The 22,736-nt window shown below is 35.8% G+C and overlaps 1 protein-coding gene across 2 annotated transcripts; it reads right to left on the reverse strand.

Annotated features, from left to right (window-relative positions):
* Positions 1-3,134: 3,134 nt before the first annotated feature.
* Positions 3,135-22,725, reverse strand: TYW5 (tRNA-yW synthesizing protein 5). 2 transcript variants are annotated; one of them, XM_030326048.1, is made up of 8 exons: positions 22,575-22,725; positions 17,721-17,875; positions 12,942-13,011; positions 10,039-10,083; positions 8,841-8,978; positions 6,773-6,860; positions 6,051-6,167; positions 3,135-3,729 (listed from the first exon to the last, which is right to left on the reverse strand). In XM_030326048.1, the coding sequence occupies exons 1-8, from the start codon at positions 22,650-22,652 to the stop codon at positions 3,473-3,475; spliced, it is 948 nt and encodes a 315-aa protein (XP_030181908.1). In that variant the 5' UTR covers positions 22,653-22,725; the 3' UTR covers positions 3,135-3,472. The 2 variants fall into 2 exon arrangements, with proteins under 2 accessions (XP_030181908.1, XP_030181909.1); XM_030326049.1 differs by lacking the exon at positions 8,841-8,978.
* Between the last annotated feature and the right edge of the window lie 11 nt (positions 22,726-22,736).

Here is a 22,736-nt window from a genome sequence, read left to right on the forward strand (position 1 = left end):
AAGACTGAGGTAACAGCAGGGATGTGTGAGTGACTGCCGGTCGACTGGCTCCTCACCACGTCTGGTCTCAGCCCTGGAGGAAGGAGTCCCAGCAGCACAGCTCTGACCCCACGCATACCTACACTCCAGCTTCCTGCATTTTGCTTTCCTTCAATTTCTCAGGTTCAGCTAAGATGTCTGTTGGCAACTTCAGATAGGTGAGAGAAAAGCCTCCTTACCAAGATTCTTTCCAAATGTTCCCATAGCCGCTCTTCAAAAGGGTGGAAAGATACAAAATAAGCCTTGTTGAATTTATTTCCCTTTTTAAAACTGTAAGTGACAAGTTTTAAATCAATTACTGAATAAGTAGAATTCCAATGTAATTATGTGCCAAGACAAATACTGTTAGTGTTCATGAAAAACTAATACAGTCTAACACATGTATTTAAAAAAGTTGTTTTGAAAGAATGATAGAGGGGCCAAAAAAAAGTCAAAATATACAACTGCAGATTCCAGTCTGCCCACCTAAATTGTCTAACTTCTTCCCAAAGGCAATCACTATCACTGGTTTCTTGTATATTCTAGCAGAGATAATTCTATACATATACAAATATAAATGTTTACTTACAGCAAACCTTTGTTTTACACAAACGGCAGTATACTATATCCATAGTTTCCAACCTTTTTCTCATTTAATTACTCATTTAATTACCTTGAAAACTTTCTTGCCAGTACTACAATACCTCTGTCTCATTGTTTGACTGCATAGTATTCCATTTTCTCTTACACTCTGTTGTTTACTTGTTAGTCTTACTTTGTATCCCTTGTCTATGTGGTACAGTGACAAGTTTTGCTGACAGAGAAGAAAAATTCCTTTGTGTATCAGGTCAAGCCCCCAAACTGTAGTCAAAGAATAACAAGAGATGTGCTGCACCTAAGGGAGAAAGCGTGGACAATTACTGACCTGGTCACCACAGCTGTAATTCCAGTTTCTGTCACAAGCCTAGACAATCACTTAGGCGATGTGGATTGATAAAATGATTTCTAAGATCCCTTTCAGCAATAAAGTTCTAAGATTTGGAATTCCTGAGACGTTGCAGCTAACACATACTGTTTAATATGTTATATATTAAAAATATCTCATTTGGTCTCAATCAGGTCAGCAAAAAAGATAAATGCAAAATTAAGACTCTAACATTAAAAAATATGACCAAGGAAATCATTTTAAAATTTCCCTAAGGGTTCACTTCTAGTTTTGTAGGCATTATAATTTAATACTGCCACAAGAGCCACCCCAAATCTCAAAGCTAGCACCAGCCATCACTGTCCCTGCCCTGGAATTATCTCTGTAATTTTGTAGCAACTGTATAAAGTACAAGTTTAAAGATGAGGAAAATAAGCTTCAGAAAGATTAAATTATTTAACTTGCCTAAGGTCATGCAGTGTGCTTCCCAAATAAACTGAATTAAAATGAATATTCATTGGGAAGATTATAATCTGTTTTACTTCCAAGTTTTCTACATGACTCTGGATATATACTTTGCACTGATTCTCTTTGTGTTGTTGTTTTTTTTAAAGAGGCAAAACCCAGGAGGTTTATTAAAGAGCTGAGCATAAATACTGTTCAAACTAACAGAGGTTTTTTTTTTCTTCCCAAAGGAAAAGGAATCATTAAAGAATTTCTTTGCTTAATCTAAGAACTAAAGATAATTAAAAAAAAAAAAACCAACTAGTAATTAAATCAGGCTAATGTGACAATTGCTTTTCTAACAGACCGTCTTTTTACTTTTGTTGACCTGAGTAACTTCAATATCTCTTCCCAAAGGCACCTAGGGAGTTCAGAATGATTTTTTATATACTTTTCCGTTATTTATCGTAATGTTTTTTATACCTGAAATTAATCAAACTCCAAACACAGGATATGAACAGACGAATTACTTTAACAGAAAATTATTTTGTCCATAATTAAAACGCACCAACTTGATGCACTCAGATTGCTTTAGATGAACACATTTGTGTTCAGTAAATATATCTGGTCTTTCTTCAATGAAATTGCAATATAATTACAAAGAATGGCACAGATCCACATACAATGCCTCATTGTCTTCAATGATGACAACATTATTGGGATCTCTCCTGTATTTGTTCTTAAAAAAAGAATTTTTCTCTTTAAAAAGAGGTGGAAAATCATTTAGTGGGGAAAACTAATTGGGCTGAGATTTAGCTGTAAGTATAAATTAAAACAGATTTGAACATTTTCTGACGTTGAATAACTGAAAAAAGGGCAGATCTGACTTATATTGAGTGCCAAAAAACCCCAGGATCAGATTAAACCTTTTGGACAAATCACAAAACCAATAATCCAAATTACTATCATTTAATCCAGTTGTTCTCAATCCTGATTATACATCAAAACAACCTATGAGGTCTACCAGATACAGATACTATACCAAACCCTAAACATACCGAATAAAGTCTACAAAGTTGGTGCCTAGACAACTGTATGTTTTAAAAAGCTCAAAGGAAAAATGTAGTAGACCTCGTTGGTTGCTCATCTTCTTTTCCTAACCTGAATCCTAATTTTAAAAATTATCCATGCTGTCTGCATGTATACCTCATGTACCTCAGAGGAAGAGGATTCTACTTATAAGCTCCAGGAGACCCAGTTGTTCTAAGGGTTATTCCATACCGTTTCCCAGTGACTGGCTCAGCGGTAGACAGGTCTAAGCCACTTTAGATCAATGAGACCCTGGGAAAGCTTTTGCATATTAAGAGAAGGCCCTTGGAATCCGGCCTGACTTCTCCACTGCATGTAAATGAAGAAGCACATGGCTCCAACTGCTATTGGCAATCATCCCGTGACCACGAGGGTAGCCAGCCTTAGGATGATGCCAATGCTGCATTTGAAAATGGGAGAAACAAACCTAGAGGTTCTTGGTGACACTACTGAATCACTGGATCAGAAATACTGAAGCCCGTTTATCAGTTGACTTCATGTATAATGATTCAGTATATTTTATTAAGTCATTTTATTTTTTTTAAGTTTGAGAGGGAGACAGCACACAAACAGGGGAGAAGAACAGAGAGAGCACAAGCGGGGGAGAAGAACAGAGAGGGACAGAGCATTCCAAGCAGGCTCGCCACTGTCAGCATGGAGCCTGATATGGGGCTCGATCCCACAAACAGATCATGACCTGAGCCACTTAACCGATTGAGCCAACCAATCTATTTTATTAAGTCATTTTAAGTGGGATTTTTAATTATTTGCATCTGAAAGCTAGAGTGGTCCCACCCAGTACAACATTCTTTCAACCTACTGTATTAAATAGAAACCATATAAATACAAATTCATATTTAATCTATAAGTCTGAGATTGATTTATCTTTCCTATTTTAACAATCAATCTTTAAAAAATATTTTATATGTTATACTTTTCTAATATTTGAGTTTAACTGTATTGCAAAGTTTATATTCATTGCATTCACTTCATTATTTACTCAAAGTTTTTACTATAGGCTTTATCTTGAATGTGTAAGACCATTCGCCGTGCATAGAAGTCCCTGTATTCCTCTGGTAATTCAGACAGTGTTTTTAAAGCTCTGTCCAGAATTTGTGCAGCTCTTGATGCTGCCGTAGGGTCTTTGTTTCCATAGGTATCCGTTTTATCATAGCATTCAGACGGAAGGTGCTTCCAAAAAACATTCACTCCCACTCCAAACTCTTCAGAGATTACGTTATGGAACCATAAAGCTAGAGAAAGTTAAAAAAAAAAAAAAAAAACCAAGTTAAAAATAAAACCTAGAGTAAAAAAAAAAAAAAAAAACACCAAAATGTCAGTGAAATATCACAAATTGCATATAGCCAATGTAAGAAATTCTTGTAACTAGATGCCTTCGTTAGCACACTCCCAGCTTTTAACAGAATCATTTTAACTTTTATGAACTGCCAACCAATTTAAAGTGTCAATAACACAACCCTACGTTTAAAACCTTTGGAAATAGCAATTTTCCCTTTTAACTTGAAAGACATAATAAAGTTGTATTTGTTTTGTAGTTCTGTAATTTGGGGCTATGTTTTGTGTTACTTGTTTACACTTCCTGAGTCCTACAACCACATCAAAAGTGTTTATTTTTTGTACACAGAACATTTCAATTATTTGAGGAGTATCTTTGACCTTTTCTGCCTCAGCACAGTACTTTTGTTCTCAAAGACTTCCTATTCAAGCTGCATATTTGGTTTTCTAACTTGCTTAAATTTGCATTCATTGTAGCCTCCTTAGTTTCACATTTCTAATTAAATTAATTATAATTTTCTTATATTTCTTTCAACTCCTTTACAATATATAAAACTAAAGCACATATCTGGTGGTGGAGTCGATGAGTGAACTTTGTCAAATGATATAGCTAATTAATTTTTCACTTCCTCTAGAACATTTCTTTGTTTTCCATTGAGTCTAAACATTTTCAAACTTACAGGTGCTATAGGAATATGAAAGCAACATCACAATATAATAAAGATGAAATACTAGTCACATCAAAAAATGTTTAATCTTGTGAATGGGAGAAAGTAAGATTTACAAGATGCTAAATTTTACAAACAAACTCATTCTAAGAGTGCTCTAGGAAAAACAAAGCTTAAAATATTTTGATTTGCAAAACTAGTTTCAAGCATGGATTTAATCTTAATTATTCTTTAAGAATCTTTTTGCCTTATTCAGTATAACAGGAAAAAAAAGCTAACCATTCTGTTAAATTTGAATGCAAAGATGGGGGTTTTGCTTTTATTTCAAAATATATGCAAATGTTCAGTATTTCTGGCTTTTTTTTTTTTTAACTTGTATATAGAATAAGGGAAAACTGCATAGCTCCTAACCATTGTCTAAAGATATAAAACCCCAAGATTTAAATAATGACAATAGATTTAAAGACTAGTATGCTGGTTGTTTACAGAGAACATAAGAATAAATAAGTCAATGTATCAAATCAGTATTATGTTAAGGACATGGTAACAGGCCCCTTGGAGAATACAAAAATTACCAAAACATGGTTACTTACCCTCAAGCAGTTTATAATGTAGCCCCAAATGAAATCATCATATTAAAAAAAATTTTTTTTAATGTTTATTTTTGAGAGCGAGAGCAAGAGAGAGAGAGAGAGAGAGAGAGAGAGAAGGACAGAATATGAGTGGGGGGTGGGCAGAGAGAGGGAGACAGAATCTGAAGCAGGCTCCAGGCTCTGAACTGTCAGCACAGAGCTGGATGCGGGGCTCAAACTCAGGAACTGTGAGATTATGGCCTGAGCTGAAGTTGGACGCTAAACCGACTGAGCCACCCAGACACCCCTCATCATATTTTTACTAATACTTTTTTACTTAATTCTGTCCCTGAAAAAGAGGTATTAATGATTAAAAATATATTAAATATGGGAAATAGGACTATATAAACAGAATTTGTTAATGGACTCCTTTAATCTTAATTATGATTTTTTTATCTTCAGGTATTCCCTTTTGAATAATAATTACAGATATTAATTACATCACTAACTACAACAACTAATGCCTATTTATTGTACAAAGAAATTAAGCGACACTAATTCAGACTTAGAATATAATGCACAAAAAAGACATCATAGGTGTTAAGATTATAATAATTTGATACTTAATAAAATTTCTAATCTCCTTTGGCTTTGAAATATATTTACCATTTCTTTGTAAATGCTTAAGTGACATAATTCTAAAATATATAAATATTTTAGAAATGAAGTGATTAAAAAGAACAAACTAATCTTTTCTCAGATACAAATCTATTGCTTGATGTCATTAAATAATTAAGAGTATTATATTAATTAATAATATATTTATAGGTTGCCTTTGAAAAACAAGATTATTAATTTTATAAGAATTTGCTTAAGCATACTTTAAACACACATACACAGTTGTATATAAAAATCAACTTGTATAGGACAGAACATATAATAAATATACTTTTGTACTAAAAAAAAATATCATATAATGGATGAGTGACAGAGTACAGAGTTTATAAACAGCAAATTAATGAGGTCTAGAAATCTTACCAGGAATGAATAATACATCTCCAGCTTTAAGGGAACATTCATACCTTCTAGCTTTGCAAAACAGTGGATATTTAGCTAAGTCTGGATTATCTATATTCAGTACTTCTGATTTAGTACCTGAAAAGTTGCAAAAAAGGATAATAAAGATTAAGCAAAGTTAGCATTTCTTAAAAGGTAATCGCAAATATAAACTTGAAAGTGTATTCTTTTCTGTACAATTATTTATTTTATCCACACTGTGAGAACAATTACTATTCTGAAACCTAAGCCAGTTTTCAGTGACCCACCCTTTATGACCATGGACATCCATGTAATATAATTAAGAAAATTTGAAAATTTCATTGTTCACACAGCCTATTACCTATATACACATGCACAGTGAACACAAATACATCATAATTAGGAAGAAGCCCTAAGATATTTGTCTATGAAAATAGAATTCTTTTTTTTTTTTTTTTTTTTTTTTTGGGACAGAGAGAGACAGAGCATGAACGGGGGAGGGGCAGAGAGAGAGGGAGACACAGAATCGGAAACAGGCTCCAGGCTCCGAGCCATCAGCCCAGAGCCTGATGCGGGGCTCGAACTCACGGACCGCGAGATCGTGACCTGGCTGAAGTCGGACGCTTAACCGACTGCGCCACCCAGGCGCCCCGAAAATAGAATTCTTAAAAAGAGAAACTGAATAGACCAGACCTTAGAAATATAAACTTAAAAAAAAGTACCTGATAAATATAGATACTGGGCATCTCGAGGACTGAATAGTACAACACGTTTTTTCCCCGTCACTTGTATCAAGAAGTTATCCATTACCTAAAGGCCAATAAGAACTTATGGATAAACAATATCTAAAATTCAAATAAATAGAACCAGTGGTATTCAAAACAGTTAAATGTAAACCCTATCCTTTAGTTAGACTTGCCTCACATTATCTAAAACTCTTACAGTAATATTCTAATCTAACAAAGAAAACATTTGTATTCTAAATACAACTGTGCCTTTATTAGAGGTATTCCAGCAGCATTGCCTTAAAATGGTAAGGACTGGCAAGCCATTAGGAAATCTGAGGACTATTTGTCCTTGCCCCAGTATTCTGACAGAGAAGGTTGTTACATGTATTTGAGGCTCCCCTTGGTTAGTACTTATTTTACTTATTTGTCAAGGGATGCTATGCAATGAACATTGGACAACAGATTGAAAGCACTTAGAAAAATTAGGTGCTGGAAAAACACAAAGTATTGCTGTAATCAACCACTACTAAACTCTTATATAGCCAACCATAATTTAGTTACAGGCATCCTGATTTCCAAATTATTTCTACCGGACTATAACTTGGCAAATGTTCTTTATGTACTTACTAATGGAGTAATCTTGATTTCTGCATATGCAAGGATATACTTTGTTGGTACACATTGTGGGAAATGTTAAAAGGTGGAGATACATAATTCTTAGCCAAGGAATTAAAATATATACTAAGCAAGATATATTCATAATTATTTACATTTTCTTCTACCTAAGCATTTCTCCTTTCACTAACCCTTTTGTTATGTAAACCTTAACTATATAACAAGCACTCCTTTGACTTATTTTTAATTTAAGAAAAGATTTATCAAGTTTCATTATAAATCCAGATAAAAGTGATACTAGTTAAAATTTAAAAGTCACATAATACAATTAAAAATATATTTCAGTTACCATATCATTTTCTCACCATATCATTTATGTAAAACATTTAAAAACTAAGCTAAGAATTTGTCTACGTCATTTAATTAGAGTTATTATGTTACAATCCTCCCAAGAGATCCTCAGCTGAATTATAATACATTTATAAAACAATATAGCTTGATTTAGAACTTAAAAAAATTATTTTATCCTTATTTATTTATTTTTAAAGTTTATTTATTCTGAGAGAGAAAGAGAGAAAGTGGACACATGAGTGAGAGCAGAGGGAGGGACAGAGAGAGAGGAGAGAGAATTCCAAGTAGGCTCCGCAGTACCAGCGCAGAGCCCGACATGGGGCCAGAACCCATGAACCATGAGATCATGACCTGAGCCGAAACCAAGAGTCAGACGCTTAACCAACTGAGCCACCCAGGCACCCCCAAAATTATTTTATGTTTAGAAACTTATTAGGTATTGCTTTAGCTTCCTAAATTTCTCCACTCAACAACAAACCATACACAATCCTACACTTTTAATGTGTAGGATTAATGTGTTTAAAATATTTATATGCATATATTTAAGCAAGTAAAATTATAATACCATGATATGATCAGGGACAATATTCTATACATCTTGCTGCTCAACCAATACAGTTGACATTTCACATTCTCAAGGGATATATAATCTAAGATCTTCAGATATCCCCAAATTCTTACAACTGGAAATGGCTCTCCACAAACTTCTGCCTTTCTCTTGAAAAATAGTTCCACCTAGTCACATGTGTCATCTTCACATCCTCATATCATAACCTTATGACTTTTGCCATTTGTGCAACTTCCCCCCTCATCTGGTGGCCATTTTTCACACACACACAAAAAAACAAAAAACAAAAAACAAAAAACAAAACTGCACAAAACTTACATACACACCAATATAACAAGACCACAGAGAAATGCAAATATGAGAAACTAGGCACCAACTTGCAGAGCACCTGTTTTCAAAGCTCATGTTTCAGCAAATTATATCTCCAAGATCTTTAGGGTAGTCTACAGAACGTTAAAACTGTAAATGTTATATCTATAAATGCGAAAGATTGACTATAGCTTCAGATTTCTCATTTATGTAGCATACATCATAGTGGGTCCAAAGTTGTAATCCTGGTGAGCTAATTCGAAAAACACTGGAAAAGAACTGCTCCTCTTTGAAAAATTTTGGAAACTTAATATCTCCTTCCAGTAAAGGAAACTGCTTTCTGATATCTGCAACATCCTGCATTGAGAGAAACATGGTAAAAAATTTTAATAATAAATGCAATATTGGTGTAATGCTTGTTTTACTTCAGTCTGCCATCAGAGCCCAAGATATCAAGGAGGAATGGGGCAAAAGTCTGTTCATTGCTTTAAAATACTAGTAGGTGACCACAGCCAACACATGCTCTTTCAAATGAAGTAATAACAGACTATGTAACAAGACTGCAGATTCAACAATATCAGTATTGTTAAGCTTTATATGCTTAATTAATAGAGAGGTTCTTCCTATTTAAACAACAATCATACAATTGCCATCTACTCCAATATTAAGTATTTAAAATCTATGAGTCAACAATTTGAACATTATCAACTATGTAAAACCTGTGGGTTTTACTAAGGGAGGAAACTAAAAGAAAGTAAAGAATGAAATGGGAAATAAAAGGAAAAACCAGAATCTTACTTGATCATTTTATTTTTTAATTTCTTTAATGTTTATTTTTGAGAGAGTGAGCGAGAGCGAGCATAAGCAGGGGAAGGACAGAGAGAGAGGAAGACACAGGATCTGAAGCAGCCTCCAGGCTTCTGAGCTGTCAGCACAGAGCCCGATGTGGGGCTCGAACCCATGAACTATGAGATCATGACTTGAGCTTAAGTTGGATGCTTAACCGATTGAGCCACCCAAGCGCCCCTTACTTGATCATTTTAGGCAGCCATATTAATTTGACTCTGAATACAAGTCAAAACTTATATAATGAATTATTCAGAATGTTTATAATTATTTTAGATTATATTTTATTAGTTGAATGGCCATCTGTAAAATATATTGTTGAAAGGATTTCTTAATTATATAGAGATTAGAGTAGATGACTTTAAACACTAAGATACTATGGTCCTGCTTAAGAACTAAGTAACCAACTTTTAATAATTTTATCTTATTCAAGGGCACAAATCATTGAGAAAAGAATGGAAAAAGATGAAACAAGTCATGTGTCAGGCACTAAGTATAAAACTACAGTGCCAATTAAAATATATATGTCCATTTAGGTTTTAAGCATTTGTTTTACATTCAGAATTCTTACCTTTCTAGGGTCTTCCCCAAGTGACCGTAAGTAGTACTTCTCATCCTTAAATATTGCAAAGAAAAATAACATAAATATTCACTTAAAAATACTAGAAAGTAAAGACAGAAGGAAATGAGTCTTAAAATCTAACCCAGTTAAGTTGTTTTCGAAACAGTTCTGTTTTCTTACCCTTTCTACTAATGCTCTCTGGTGGCCATATGAAGAAATAGCTTTATAGGCCGCTTATTAGAAGGACTAGATCCACAAAATGTTATATGAAATAAATTTGAAAGGCAACACATACCTACTATGTCTAAAACACAATGCTTAATTTATTTTTTAATGTTTATTTATTTTTGAGAGAGAGAGATAGAGCACGAGCAGGAAAGGGGCAGAGAGGGAGACACAGAATCCAAAGCAGGCTCCAGGCTCTGAGCGCTCAGCGCAGAGACCCACACAGGGCTCAAACTCACAGACCACAAGATCATGACCTAAGCCGAAACTGGAAGCTTAACTGATTGAGCCACCCAGGGGTCCCTACAATGCTTAGTTTAGATTTTATGCTCTAAATTACTTAGACTCTTAACAGTTTATAAGACTGAAAAGAATTCTCATTTGTATAACACAATGATCTCAAGGTATTGTGGAAGCTAACAACAAACTTCTTCATGTAATGCAAATGTAGAATAGGAGATAAATATAACAATTTATATTTTCAGTAATAAATATTTTAAAAATCCGGAACACTGCATTTTATCAAGGTAAGCCTTATAACTGATCATATAAATTCTCAAGCCAAATCCTTTAGAGTCAGCTCATGTATGAATTAGAAATATGTCACATCAGAGTAGTAAATTTATGTTGATACTTTAAAAAACTGTCAACTACCCTTCACTGAGTAGCTAGAGTAGAGAAGTGTTTGAATTATAAAACACTACTGTTGCTTGCATTTCCTCTAAAAATTAAAGAACTGAGATACTGGGTCAAGTACAGGGGCAATCCAACTCAGGAATTCTGCCTCTTTTATACCTACACCTTACCATCATAACACAAGATTCAAAATCTACATTATTTATCTTAACAACATATTATAAATCTAGGACCAAAAATTTAACTCAGCTCTCAGATCCAGTGTTTCCAATTTTTTTTTTTTAACATTTATTAATTTTTGAAAGATAGAGAGAGACAGGGTGCGAATGGGGGAGGAGCAGAGAGAGAGGGAGACACAGAATCCAAAGCAGGCTCCAGGCTTCAAGCTGTCAGTACGGAGCCCGCCGCGGGGCCCAAATTCGCGGACCATGAGATCATAACCTGAGCCGAAGTCAGCCGCCCAACCGACTGAGCCACCCAGGCGCCCCTCAGATCCAGTGTTTTTATGTTTTTAACTAGCCTCATATAATTTCTATAAATTTCTTACTGGGTAAATAGGTTTCAAAGTATGGTTTTCGGAATTCTAAGTTTTCTGTCCGTTCTAATATTTCAGGATTGAAAAAAATAAATTCAGCCTTTCAAGGTCACGCTCTTGTTGGGGTAGCCCCAACCACTGACTGAGCAAGATGAAAAAGGACTAGACACTGTCACCCACCCACACAGGACTCCTCTAACAGGCAGTCTTTGCTGAGGAGTTCCACCTTGAGCTGGTAGAGATGCTGTCTTCCCCCACCTAACCCTCCCCTTTCTTTTCAGAAGTATTACTCCCCAATAAACTTTTTTGCACTCCTAAGCCCATCTGTGCACCTGCTTCCTGGAGGACTGAGTTGATAGTCTATATTCATCTTACACCTAAAAATTATGGATTTATGTCTAAAAATTATGGAAAGTTGTAAATAAGATGAATATATACTGTTAGTTCAGGTAAAGCTAATGGATTCAGTTTTAGTAGACAATCTAATCATATCATAGAATCACAGCCCTGCAGAGTGTGGAGGGATCCTGGTGATAATCTAGTGTAACCACTACCTGCTGAAACAACTGTGAACAGGCAGCACCCATCACAACCAAACTGGCCACCAGCCCAGCTGGCTCAAATGCAGACAACAGCTTTATTCAAAACTTAACAAGCAGTTTATTTTTAAAATGTGCTTTTGAGATAACAGTGAATTTGTTAAAAATGTATTTCTATATAAGCCGCAATGTCTTATCTCAAGATATTTAAATTGAATTATTTAAAACTGGATTATAATGTAAATAAGTAGAATTCTTCTGCATTTAATCCTGAACAAATGTTACAGCAAATACAACAGCAATCACACTGATAATAACTAACAATAATAAAATATAGAAACAGTCTAACAGTCAATAAGATACGAAAATAAAGTTCTCTTTTAGCATTTGAACTTTGCATATCAGACCAAAGAATTTTCTTAAAGCATTTTTTTTTTTTTTTTTTTAGTTTGTTTATTTTGAGAGAGAGAGCATGAGTGGGTGAGGGGCAGAGACGGGGAGAGAAATTCCCAAGCAGGCTCCACACTGTCAGCATGGAGCCTGATGTGGGGCTTGAACTCACAAACCGTGAGATCATAACCTGAGCTGAAGTCAGACACTTAACTGACTGAGCCACCTAGGTGCCCACACACCAAAGCATTTTCTAAGAAAGTATTATTAATAGCTAACATTTAGTGAGTAGTTTCTACATGTCAGGCATTGATTTTATTTAGTTAAATGTCACAAAAACTTTATCAAATAGGTACTATTATTGTTCCTGTTTTATAGATGAGTATATCAAGGCACAGAAAAATAACATGGCCAAGGTTTGAGATCTAATAAATAGCAAAACTAGATCTATGGCATATACAACCAAGCCTTACAAACAGCTATCAGAGAAGGCGACAACTCTGGTGTCTAATGTTCTTGTACAAGAAAATCCACCTAGTATACAGATATTAATGCTTTCTAAAGAAAATAATGTTCAAAGCAGTTACCTCTGAAATAAAGAATTCTTCATGCTTTTCTTCAGCTGCCCTTTGAACCAACTTATCAAAAGGTAAAGTTCTGAAAAAAACACAAAAGAAGCCTTAGACTTAATAAATCAAAAGGTAAAGTTCTGAAATAAACAAAAAAGTAGCCTTAGACTTTATAATAAATCAACCAGTAATATTCTATAGGTATATATATAGGTTTGTTGGAGTTGTATGATCTTCTGTTTTACAGTATCCATAATTTTTATTATATCTATTATGTGCAATTTTTCAAAATTCATTTAACAGTGTGCTTATTTGACCTAGATTGTCTAAAATTTTGATTTCAAACATTAAAGGTTTTTAAATCTATGGTGCAAATGAATCATTCTAATGTCAATATCCTCCTATTCCAAGTTACTGTTAGAAAAATGTTTCTGTGGTATCTGGTTATCTCTCCATATACACAAACTTTCAAACTTGCTACTTATTTTCAAGTGTCATGGCAAAACAAGTCTTGTGACTGACAAATGGAACAAACTCCTAGTGCTACTTTGGAAGAGATAGTAAGCGAATGGTCAAGTGAAGATCAACTCCTTCCCTCTCTCACTGATCTTCCTGCCTTTAGGCACTACCACAGAAAACAGAGGCCCATAACACTGCTCTCAGTCTCCTTCACTACTATGTCATTTAAAAAAAAATTTTTTTTAGTGTTTATTTATTTTTGAGAGGGAGAGAGAGACAGAGCATGAATGGTGGAGGGGCAGAGAGAGAGAGAGAGAGAGAAAATCCAAAGCAGGCTCCAGGCTCCTAGCTGTCAGTACAGAGCCCAACGCGGGGCTTGAACCCATGATCCATGAGATCACGACCTAAGCCAAAGTCAGATGCTCAACTGAATGAGCCACCCAGGCGCCCCACCACCACTCTGTCATTTTAAAGATCCTGAGGTGGGGCACCTGGGTGGCTCAGTCAGTTGAGCATCTGACTTCAGCTTAGGTCATGATTTCACAGCTTGTGAGTTCGAGCCCCATGTCGGGCTCTGTGCTGACAGCTCAGAGCCTGCAGCCTGATTCAGATTCTGTGCCTCCCTCTCTCTCTGCCCCAACCCATTTGCATTCTGTGTCTGTCTCCCTCAAAAATAAATAAACATTAAAAAAAATTTTTTAAGATCCTGAGGAATACCTCAAGAAGAATTCAGTGAAGTGACCAAATTTTATTCTTCTTCAATATTGCTGTTTAAATGGCTATCTCCTTCCACCCTTATAAACAGAGATGAACATCACAGAAGCAGTTTGTTTCCTTTTGTCTTACTCTTGAGCCTGGAAGGCTACCATTTCTCTGGGTCCCATCCTATCTATTCAACATTCTAGAATCAAAAGTACTGACCCCCACATGAAGATGACAACAGTAACATCAAGAAAATGAAGTCTTCAAAAGCATCTGAGTCAAAAGCCTCTCCTCCACCCCTCCACTGCACTCCAACCTCCAAAAGTCCAATTAAGAGTTGTAACCTTTTCATTCTTCCTACCTAATATCTTCCCACGTAAATGTGTACTGAGGAGGTGGGGAGAAAGGGTTAGCAAAAACCCTTTCTCCTTCTCTATAAGAAGATGACCTTGGGCCTACCTTCTCCTAGCAATGTTTTCATAAAAACTTACTGATTTAAGATAAATGTGGAATGTTAGCTGTGATATCAGGTAACATTGTGTATTGTAAAAATGACCCTTGATTGATAAACTATGTCTGAACTAAAAGGCTGATGTGTGGACTGTAAATATTTGTTAAGCAAAAGATTTGGCTTCCCTGTGTGCAGTGTAACTCTTGTAACTGAGTTTGTCCCTTGGTGGAACCTAGAAGCTAAATTCACGGGGCCATTTCATGTCACTGGTTTCTGTGGATTCTGTGGCTTGACTAAACTAAGGTGTTTCTGTACCCACCTATATAGTCTTGTTCCCTTACAACTAAGCTGTCACTTGGTGAGCCAAAAAATGGCTACTGTATTGGAATAAAGACTCCCACTGATCCTATACTGCTAGAATGTGGTTTCCCGCCTTGTATCCTTTTGTAAAGCTAAGTGAATCTGAGGCCAGATTACAAACTAGTGAGTCCTATGGCTATGAATGTCAGTCTGAACTTGAGGACATTGCTAATAATTATGTACAAGAGTGAGCACTGCCAAGAGAGAAGAAAGGAGTCTGCCATTTGCTCAGACCAATTTCCTACTACAGTTTCTGGCTAATTATATCAACAAATTTACTTGGAATCCCCCTATGCAATGTTTTCCTCTCTGACCTCATCACATACCCTTATTCCTACTAAAGCATCTTTGAAGAGTTTGGGGAAAATGTAGAAGCTTCTCTGGTCCAGAGCTACCCCTGTAATTGGCACAGTAGCCCAGGCTTATCTTTTTACTAGGAAAACTCAGAAGGGTTTTAAGACCTGCACGAGAACAGGGCAATGAAGAAAAGCAGAACTTGGGTGCTATCAGCAATCTTTTCCCTCATGTAGTGGTGCCTGTCAGAGCTTCTATGTAAGCAAAGCTGAGACAGGGGGAAATGAGGTATGAATTAGGAAGTTCCTTGGTCTAGAGGTTTTATCTATCCTATGCATGTTTCAAAAAAAAGGATACCTGCTATTTAAATTCCATTTGTCTGGACTGGTAAACAGACCAGTAAGGGAGATCATATCAAAGAGGGGTTAGTCTCATGGGCTCTGTGGAGTCAGGCAAATTTGGGTATAGATTTGGTTCATTATTTCAAGGTATATGATCTTGGGTAAGTTACTTAATGTTTCTAAGCCTCTGTTTTCTCAACTGTATAATCATAAACAACAACAACAAACAACAAAAACTACCTCAGAGATAGTTTCCAAATTAAATGACTAATATAATCTAGGATGCTTGGCACAGCACCTGATATATAGTAAGTGCTCAGGAAAGGACAGATGGTAGGGTGAACAACAATGATAATGTACCCATTAGCAGCATGAAAGTAGTTACCAACATTTTAAAAAAGAAAAAGAGATCTTCACTGTCCTGGTCCCCATTTGCAAAGGCTGCTTTGCAAAATCAAGATCAGGATTAATAAAAGTATAAGTAAGAGCAGGATGATGACAGGAATTAGATGACGTGATAGACAGAAGCAGTTAAATAAAGCTTATGTAAGAGTCAGACTTATTTATTTTTTTAAACGCCCAGAAAAATACCAACAATATTCTTTCACCACACAAGACTCTCCTCATACTACCCTGATTCTAGAGGAACAATGAGAGGCACCAAGAAGGAAGAAGTAAAAGCTAAGACTTGGGAATGTATTGCTTTTCAAATATTTAATAAGCAGAAATGCAACCTTAAACTGAAGTGGTAACGATACATGTGTGTAGGATTTCTTACTTTCTAGGCTCCTTTTGACCTAGATGCCTCCCTTCTTTCCTACTCCCTGGTTGGTAACTGCCAAAAATGACTGCATCTATTTTTTTCTTGCACTAAGAAAATAATCTTGCAACTCTTTAGTAGCTCTAGTGAAAGGCTTGGAGAAAGCTGGGATAAGAACTATTACATAATGTATGTGCTTCAAAACAAGTTTTGAAAAGTTTATGGAACATGACAAAACATCAAAGCAATTCAAGATGAAGTTTCAATGCCCATTTGTTATGGTTTTGGACTCTCTGGAAAATAAACATCATTAATTGCTGGCTTAAAAATGTTCATCATTCCAGCACTTTCTTCCACTTTTCTGGTTTAATAAAAAATGAAAAGTTCTTGCACTTATTAAAACTTATGGCAATTAAATTCAATTCATGGCCTACTAAACACCAAAACTATAATGGTGAATATTCAAAGGCTCAAAAACTAAGAAATACTTTGGCAAGCTGCTATATGAGCTTGGATATTTCTAATGAGAAAGGAATGGCTCTGGACATTAGAAGCTCTGTTTAACTCATCTCTAAACTCTGGAAGGAACAGTGAGAACCACCTTTCTTTAAAAATCAGTCTTTTGTGAACTACATGGTTTTTCAACTGAATTTGCTGGAAACTGCATGTGCACAGAATATAAAAATTTGGGTTTTTTTAAACATTTTTAATGAAACTTATGGGAATAAATAGCATATTAAATCTGTAAGATTATAGCATTTAAAACATTGAAGTTTGGACATTCAGCAGCTTTTAACTATCTTACTTACTTTTAAGACATCTCAAGCATAAAATGATAAACACAAGGGAAATTAAAAGCATCTAAGGTTATTGTGTCAAAAAAGAAAATTATGATTTTTTAAGTTATCCAAGTTGATGAAAACCTATAGCAAACATAGCAACTACCTGACCTATATTTCTGGAGGGAGCAGAAAAAAGAAAACATGGGCTTATGCTTTTCTAACAATGAAGAATTAGAAAATCTTTTAAAAATAAGGGCATTAAAAATCAAGCTAGGTTATGAAGGGAAACTTTAGAATTCATTACTCTAGATGACAATTACTAATGAGGTAGGATCAATTAATTAATGAAGCACTGAATGACTACAGCAGACCCAATTTGGGGGTTAATCTAACTCAAGTTATAGAAATCTGGCTCCTTCCAGAGTTCCAGAAGGTAGCAGGCATATACCCTATTTAAAAAATGGTCTTTGAAAATGTCTTTATATAATTATGTAAATTTAGAATTTAAAAATTAGTAAGCTATTCTATGACTGTATCAAACTAGCCAAAAGATGAAATGCAGTATGGTCTTTGTATAATAATACAAAACTATTTTATAAAGGTTTAAAAGCTATTTGTAATCCCAGAGTAAGCCTCAGAAGAAAATACCTATATACAAAGTTCTTACTAATGAAGTCCATCTGGGCAACTGCAGCAACATGAATCTTTACTTCTTTTTTCCCTCCAACTTGGCTCAGGTAATCCACTGTCCATTTGCTTGTACATGCCCCCAAATCGATTCCTTCCAACACTAGAGGTTTTCTCTGTAAGTGGCAAAAACATACAACAAAAAATTAGGGAAAATGAATAATATATGAGGAGTTATATTTGGCAATACAGGGACAAAAACAGTAAGAAATGATTCTTGATCCTAAGATGCTCAGACTCAGACCTTTTGACAATTCATGCTGTAACTGAAACAGGAAGAGCAACAATGTAATACACTTAGAACAAAATTTAACATTAGGAAAACAAACCAAACAGCAGTGCCATCACTAGCTAGGAACAACAAATCTGAACATTACTTACAGCATTTTCACAAGTGCTATTTATAACAAAAATATAAATAATTAAAATGTGTACTTTACAGTCAATATTGTTTGTAACTTTTTATTTTGATACTATTTCAAACTTGTGAAAAAGTTGCAAGAACATTACAAAGAACTCCCATATACTCTTTACTCTGATTCACCAACTGTTAATTTAACATTTTGCCCCATTTACTTCACCATTTGCTCTCATGTTCACTATGTGTATAGAGAGGAACATATTAGTAAAAATAAATTAACTTCAAGGTAAGTTGCTGACATCACACTTCTTTATCTCCAAAAACTTGAGTATAGTTTCTGAGAACAAAGATGTTTTCTTACATAGCCACAGAATAATTATCAAAATTAGATTTAACAGTGATAAAAATACTACTACTTTACAATCCATATCCAATTTGCTAATTGTCCTATTGTCTCTTATAGTTTTTTTTTTTTTTTTTGTCTATTTCTGAAATCCCACATTGCATTTAGTTGCCATGTCTCTTTTAATCTGGAACAGTTCCTCAGCCTTTTTCTTCCATTACCTTGACATTTTTGAAAAGTACAGGCCAATTATTTTGTAGGATGCCCTTCTATTTCAGTTTATCTCATGTTTCTCCGTGATTAGATTCAGGTCATACATTTTTGGAAGAAATGTACCACAGAAGCAATGCTGTGTCCTCCTCAGTGCAACACATCAGGTAGCACATATTTTGCTCTATTATTTGTGATGTTAATTTTGAGCAACTGGTAATTCCTGCCTGAATCAAGTATTACTATGATGAATGCAAAAATCATGATTTTTAAAAAAATTTCATCATCTTCTACATTAGGTAGCATTCTAATGTCAAAATGAGCTCTAACATCTCCATTTATTTATTTTATTCACTTGGTTTAATCTACTGATTTAATTTGATGCTTGAAATATCTCACATTTGGCCAGTAGGATCCAATCAAGCTGGCTCTTGTGAATTTTTACCTGAACACATCCTTTCTTTATAGCAAAAAACCACAATCCAGAATCCTTTTATACTTTTTCTGTCCCAGCCCTACAGTCATTTCATATTTAGAAACCATGATCTTGGTATTAGGTGTGTTCATTGCTATTGGGGTGTCATTACTTCTAGGCCTTCTCAGTGGACAGAGCTAAGAAATGTGTGAAAGTCTGTGTATATTCATTTCTCCTTTTCCCAAAGACACACACATAATCACACATAGCCCACATATGTATATACCTATATCTATTTCTCTCTCTCTCCAAGCATACATATACACTATATACACATATGCACTTAATAGATGTATGTATGAACAAACCAAAATACCACCAACACTGAAACCCCAATACCGATCTTACACAAGGTTCATTTTAAATTTCATTGTTTATATATTTGTAACTCTCTTCTGTTAACAGTGATAAACCTTGTTGCTATCATCTTCAATGTTTAATCAATTGCATAATCCCAGAATTCACAATAAATACTTTCACGATTGCTAAGTCATATCACTGTAAAAAAGCAAGTCTATTAACTAGAGTTCAGTATTTGTTTACAGTTCTTTTTGTCTTTAGACTGAAGACATACCAAGTACTGTGCTCAAAAGTGATTTGGGTTACTTATCTCCCTCCCCCTTACTTAAGTTCACTTCTTATTTTTTTAAATTCTACATTAGAGTTTTGGTTTTTTTAATCACTACTCACCATTAATTTTATTATCAGTATTACTTTAGAATGTAAAGCATTAATGTGATCCCCAGAGTCAAAACTATGCGAAGAGGTCATCCCATCCATATTCTTCCACTTCCTGCTCACTCATCCCTTATAGATAACCAGTCTCATTTTTGGCTTATCGTTCCTGGTTTTGTTTGTTTGTTTGGCAGAGAACAGAAACACATATACTTCCTTATTTCCCCTTCTTTTTTACAAAAAAAAAAAAAAGTGGCATATTTTGTGGGGGTTTTTTTGGTAATTTGATTTTTTTTTTTAATTTAAAAATACATCCTGGAAATCACTGCTATCAGTTCAGATTATCTCCCTCATTCTTTTTTACTGCTTTGTACACCATAATGTAAATGAACAATTTAACCAATCACTCTCCTGTGCATAGTATTTTTAGATTATTTGCAATAATCCCCAAAGTAAACTCCTCAAAGAGGGATTGCTGGGTTATAAAGTAAACACACATAGTTTTGTTAGATATGCCAAATTCCTCTCCACAAGGGTTGTACCACTTGGCATAAAGTGTGAGAGTTCCAGTTTCTTCACAGCCTCACCAAGAGTATTATTAAAGCCACAGATAAGAAATGGTGTATCAGTGTAGCTTTAAGTTCTCTTATGAGTAAAGTTGAACATCTTTTCATGTGTAGAGGCTATTTTTTATCTTTTTTTTTTTTTTTTTGGTCAACTGCTCACATTTTATCAGATTTTTGGCCTTTCACACCCCAACCCTTTAATTTTTAGAAGTTCTTTATATACATGGCCTTTTCTGCCCTTTTATGAAACATGTTGCAAATACTTTCTTCCCCAGCTTGTATTTTATGTATTCAAATTTTAATCTGTTACCACACCTGAATTTTCAGTCACAGTTAGACTGTCCACTGACCTAGATTATGGAGGAATTTATCCATGTTTTCTTCTAACACCCATGTAGTTTAATTTTTCTACATTTATGTCTCTGATCCATTTAGAGATTTGATTATTCTTGTGTATGATGTCAGATATAAATCTAATTTTATCATTTTTTAAAATGACTAGCTGCCCCCGCATCACTTATTTAAAAGTTCCTTTGCCCCAGTGATTTTTAAAAACAATTTTTTTAACGTTTTATTTATTTTTGAGACAGGGAGAGACAGAGCATGAACAGGGGAGGGTCAGAGAGAGGGAGACACAGAATCTGAAACAGGCTCCAGGCTCTGAGCTGTCAGCACAGAGCCTGACGCGGGTCTCGAACTCAAGGACCGCGAGATCATGACCTGAGCCGAAGTCGGCCACTTAACCGACTGAGCCACCCAGGCGCCCCTGCCCCAGTGATTTTTAACACACCATGGTCATCACATACTAAATGCCCATATGAATGGAAATTTATTTCTAGATGTACACCTCCAGACTTTCTATTCTGTTTCTCTGGTCTATTTATTCATGCACCTATATCACACTGTTAATTATTAAAACATGTTAAAAATCTGAGGACTATTCCCCCTCATCGATTTTCTTTAGTGTTTCCAAGTAGAAAGGTCTTGTTTCACAGTTTTATTAGTTTCTACTTTATTACATCGTGGCCAGGGTGTTGTTTGCAATATTCCACTTTAGGAAACTTAAGTATGTCCACTTTGTGACATATTATATGTATCTTGTCTGTAAAGATTACGTTACAAAATACTCTTTGCCATGCATCTTAGAAAGCATTTTCACATACATTGTTTCTCCACAATCGTGCCCTACAAGCATCTTATGCGATCACATCCTGAGGTGGGAGTAGGGAGGGCAACAACAACCCATCCAGCACTAGACCCACAAATAAATGAAGGCTTAGATCTTCGCTCTAGATTGCTAACTCCTAAAAGCAAACAAACAAACAAACAAACAAACAAACAAGCAAACAATCAAAAAACTTCGTTCCTGACTTTTTTCATACTGAGAACTGTAGCTCTGTGACCACCCTTCTAAATATCAAGTAAAATTGCTGAGGGAGAGTTCTACCATAAGCATACTAACTGTAAGCTTGTGGATTATATTTTTCTTTTAAGTACCTGCTGGACTCTTTAGTCTGTTCTGAAGCCTGGATTCCCTTACAAAGCACCGCGAGTCAAAATACTTCTCTTTAATATTATCCTCTTGAGTATTCTCTTAAGGAACTGAGGTTCGAATTACACATATAAGAGGTTCCAACGTCTGAACTGGAATTCAGGTTAGTTAGAACCCAAGACCAGGGGAAGTCAGTTTCCCGAGGGATTCCCATTGCTTTCCCTTTTGGCTCGATGCAGTGAAAAATTGCTCTTCTGAACCCAGTCAGTGGAGTAGACTAACACGCGCCTTTCACGCAACCAGTGGGGCGACGAAACCTCTAAACTTTAAGAAACCCAACGCAACTCCCTTCGTTGCCATGGTAACGGGGGAAGACAAAATAATAGACTCCGTCCAGAGCCACCCTTCGCAGCGAGCAGCGCTTATTAGGCAAGCTATTTCTCGCACTCCTGGCTCCGCTGTCACCCTGCTCCCCGAAAACGTGGCGCTGTTCTCCCTGGAAAACTTGACAGATGATCCATTCGACATCCCCCATGTGCTCTCTCCCCTGGCCACAGAGCCAACAAGCCATCTTCAGCAGCCTGCCGCCTCCTCCCCATACCCTGGGTCTCCAGAAACCAGTTCGGAGCCGCCCGAGTGGCAGGGACAGGTATTTCCTGGCTCCCTGCGGTTCGGCCTGCCCGAGGGCCTCACCTGCGGGTAGAGCTGCTGCGTGAACTGTTCCTGCGAAACGCCCTCCAGCCGGACTACCGGGATGCTCTGCCAGGCCATGGTCGCTCACGCCTGTCCCGCTCAAGTCCCAGGAACCCCGGCCCGACACGTCCGTCAGCGCGCCATCCGCCCGGAAACGCGACC

Source organism: Lynx canadensis, chromosome C1 (genome assembly GCF_007474595.2).
Source record: "Lynx canadensis isolate LIC74 chromosome C1, mLynCan4.pri.v2, whole genome shotgun sequence".
Taxonomy (NCBI): Eukaryota; Metazoa; Chordata; class Mammalia; order Carnivora; family Felidae; genus Lynx; species Lynx canadensis.